Source organism: Lactuca saligna, chromosome 2 (genome assembly GCF_052625555.1).
Source record: "Lactuca saligna cultivar CGN05327 chromosome 2, ASM5262555v1, whole genome shotgun sequence".
NCBI lineage: Eukaryota > Viridiplantae > Streptophyta > Magnoliopsida > Asterales > Asteraceae > Lactuca > Lactuca saligna.
The window spans coordinates 110,420,986-110,424,395 of record NC_136418.1 but is presented as its reverse complement, the minus strand read 5'-3'; the positions used below and the strand labels follow the sequence as shown (position 1 = coordinate 110,424,395).

General features: G+C 30.8%; 1 protein-coding gene across 1 annotated transcript; it reads left to right on the top strand.

Annotated features, from left to right (window-relative positions):
* Positions 1-1,020: 1,020 nt before the first annotated feature.
* LOC145031359 (5'-adenylylsulfate reductase-like 5) lies at positions 1,021-3,153 on the top strand. The gene is made up of 4 exons (XM_078979901.1): positions 1,021-1,455; positions 2,144-2,325; positions 2,401-2,525; positions 2,623-3,153. The coding sequence occupies exons 1-4, from the start codon at positions 1,276-1,278 to the stop codon at positions 2,994-2,996; spliced, it is 861 nt and encodes a 286-aa protein (XP_078836027.1). The 5' UTR covers positions 1,021-1,275; the 3' UTR covers positions 2,997-3,153.
* Positions 3,154-3,410: the final 257 nt, after the last annotated feature.

Genomic DNA, 3,410 nt, shown 5'->3' with positions numbered 1-3,410 from the left:
TCAGGTGCTTTCAGTTTGAAAGGGAAGGGCCTGACATGATTGCATAATATCCCCCAGAGTTTTCCGCATTGATAATTAATGATATTATTTTGATGTTTAAATAATATATTCACTTTAATCGGTTTGGAACAACTCGTATGTTTTATCATTTTAAAAATGAAATGTTTACCTTGGATTTTTGGGACATTACAAATACTATCTTTAGGTACTTTCCTCATAGACGAACACTACCTATAAGGATGACATGCAACAAGCAACTTATAAATGCATGGATCTGTATTTTTTGGGAAAACAAAACAATTAGCTGTAGAAGCGTAATAAATTTTAAAGAAACAATTAAAATATGGAACATAATAATTTTACCACACATCCAATACTTATAAACAGAGTTTGAAACGATCCATACATCAATTTTGATGTTCGTATAACTATGAGGGTTGGTCTGTCGAAGGTTGTGTAGGTAAACAAATAGGTTGGTAAAACATTTTTCGCGCTCACTATTTGTAAAAAATCATTTTGAAGCAGTTATAATATATAATTATTGATGATCCAAAGTAACTGATAACCACAAGAGATACCATTTATACATAGGGGATGAAAAATGATGTTTTTTTTTGGGGTCTGAAATGTGTTCGAAATGCATTTTCTTGAATCTTGATTCAAAATGTCACATTTATATACGATATTGACTACTGTACTTCGAAATTGACTTTGTCAGCTTGAAATATACAGAGACACATTTTGAAATCGAAGCTCTAAAAGAATACTGCTTTTCCGAAATACTATAGTCCGGAGATAATGGTCATTCTTAAAAAAAAAAGAAAAAAAAAAACTAAATCGGTTATTATTTTTAAAATAAACAATTATATGGTTATAAATCTTCCAAAACACGGATGGGTTTAATTGTTTTTTTTTCTTAATAATATAATTATAAAATCATAAGCATTCATTAATATATTTTCTTTACATTAAAATTTTAAAAGAAAATACAAAATAAGGTATATAAATGCAAATTTCCCCTGGTTCAAAGTAGATTAGATTTTCCCAAATCATCATCACTTTCTTACAACGTCAGATTGTCACGCAGACAGAGACATAGAGGGAGAGAGAGAAAGAGAGAAAGAGAGAAAGAGAGGGAGCCAAGAAAGAGGGGTAAATTGCTCGAGTTTGATAAACAAAAGAGATAGATCATATAGAAATTTGTGGACGAAAAGGAGAAGAATCAACGAAGAACAAGGAGATTTCAAGAGGGGAATCATTGTTCTTGATTGATTGATGATGGCGTCGTCGATGAAACTGTCTCTGTTATTCACGTTCATTACACTCACGATTTTCTCTTCCGTTTCCTCAGCTCTTCCGTCCTTATCATCAAGCTGTCATCCCCAGATTCATCCATTTCTTCACGATCTACAGCTTCAGTGCCCTACCACAATCGTATCCTCTTCGCCGATCGAGGTATCTTTTCGTCTTAATTTTATTCAAGAATCACGACACATCTATACGCAATACTTTTGTGTTTCTTTTATAAATGTTGAATTTAATTGCTACTTTCCATTAATTCTTAATTATCCATAGTCAAATTCTCCATGAATAGCTTAGGTATTTCCTTGATATATATAATTTTTCCAAATATCCCAAGGTCACACCTTTAACAATCTTGAAAATGATTAGTAGGTGCTTTAAACTTGCTCAATTTGTGATAAACAAGATAATCACATAAAACTCCTTATTTTGTTCATAATAGATTAAACGCTTCAAACTTGACCTCAATCCAAAATGGAAAAATCTTTCTCAAGATCCACCTTCCTTGTTACTAACATTGACATATCTAAAACCTTTTCCCCCTTTTTAGTCCACAATAGCCAGAATTGTAATGTTTTATCACATTAATATTGTGTCAGCTAATTTAGTCAGATCTGATTCAGTCAAGTCAGTCAGACTCAGCCTCCTCTTATCTGACCTAGTAAGAGGCTGAGAAATAATTATGGTATAAACAAGCTGAATCTGACAGAATCGGACCTAGTTTTTACCAGACTCAGTAAGAGGCATATCAGTGTTCGGTTCACCAAGTTCATACAAAATAATTTTGTATTAAATTATTATATTTGTGTATATTAATGATTTTAATTATGTTTCCATATAGATGAATGGGGAGTCTCTAGACAACTTTATGAGTTCTTATAAAACAAATGCATACACATCGATTCTATTTTATGCTTCATGGTGTCCATTTTCCATAAATGCTCAAACCAAATTCCATGCTCTTGCTTCAATGTATCCACAAATTAAACACGTAAAAGTTGAACAATCCTCCGCATTGCCAAGGTAAAAACTCATTGCATTTTTTTTTTCGGTTTATATAATTAAAAAAAATTGCTAATTTTTATATATTTTTTTTAGTGTTTTCTCAAGAAATGGAATTCATAGCCTCCCAACTATTTTAATAACAAATAGAACATCCCGCATGCAACATCATGGCCCAAAAGATTTAGACTCGCTTTTGAATTTCTATCAAAGAACCACAGGTATTGTTTTTGTTTTTGTTTTAGTATTTCTTTTTTGTTTTTAATAATTGTGAAAATATTTTCGTTAACGTATTTTTCTCTTTTTAATTATTTCAAGGACTCGAGCCTACAATGCATTTAACAGAAGAACAACTCGAACTGGATTCCTCTTTTGAAAGCAAAAACATAAATTCGTTAAAGCAGATAATCAGTAGCGAACCCTATCTCGTATTTTCTATATTATTCGTTTCATTAAAATCACTCCTATTTTTATGCCCCGAAATTATACCCAAAATTATAGCTTTATGGGCAGCATACATTCCTCGTTTAAATCTATCGATTTTTGGGGAATCGAAACAGCTTTTGACTCATGCACTCCACCTGTTCGACGTAAAGTCTGCTTTTAAAAAGCTCAAAATTAGCAAAAACAGGAACTTTCGTAACGGCGTCGTTTTTGGGGTTGGAGTCGTTGGGAGAGACGTCATTGGCTAGACACTAGAGCCTTGTTTATTTGGTAGTAGGGTATAAAATATAAATGGATAATCATGAAACCGTTTACTTGTTTCTTTATAAAGTATTTAGAGAGATGATTAAATACTTTTTGTAATATATAATCATGTATATCATCAGTCTTTTGTGGTTTTCTGTATATTTTTCCTTTTATTGTGATTTATTATTAGTTATATGGTCAGTTTGATTTTTTTTTTATTATATATATTTTAGATTAAATTTCATGTATTGAGGTTGCTTTATATTGTTAGAATTGATAAATATTGTTAAAGTTAATGAATATTTTGAAATTTATTTTTTTGGAAGTTATTTATTTAGTCTAAAAGAATACACTTTATGTATAAAACATTTTTATGTAGATAGAAGTATGTTATCTATTTAGTTTGTGTTTGATGC

Bases quoted from the DNA above. Each gene is read 5' to 3' on its own strand.
- LOC145031359 (XM_078979901.1), top strand. From the start codon at position 1,276: ATGATGGCGTCGTCGATGAAACTGTCTCTGTTATTCACGTTCATTACA. The intron at 1,456-2,143 runs GTATCTTTTCGT...GTTTCCATATAG, and splicing joins TATCCTCTTCGCCGATCGAG to ATGAATGGGGAGTCTCTAGA. The intron at 2,326-2,400 runs GTAAAAACTCAT...TATTTTTTTTAG, and splicing joins CAATCCTCCGCATTGCCAAG to TGTTTTCTCAAGAAATGGAA.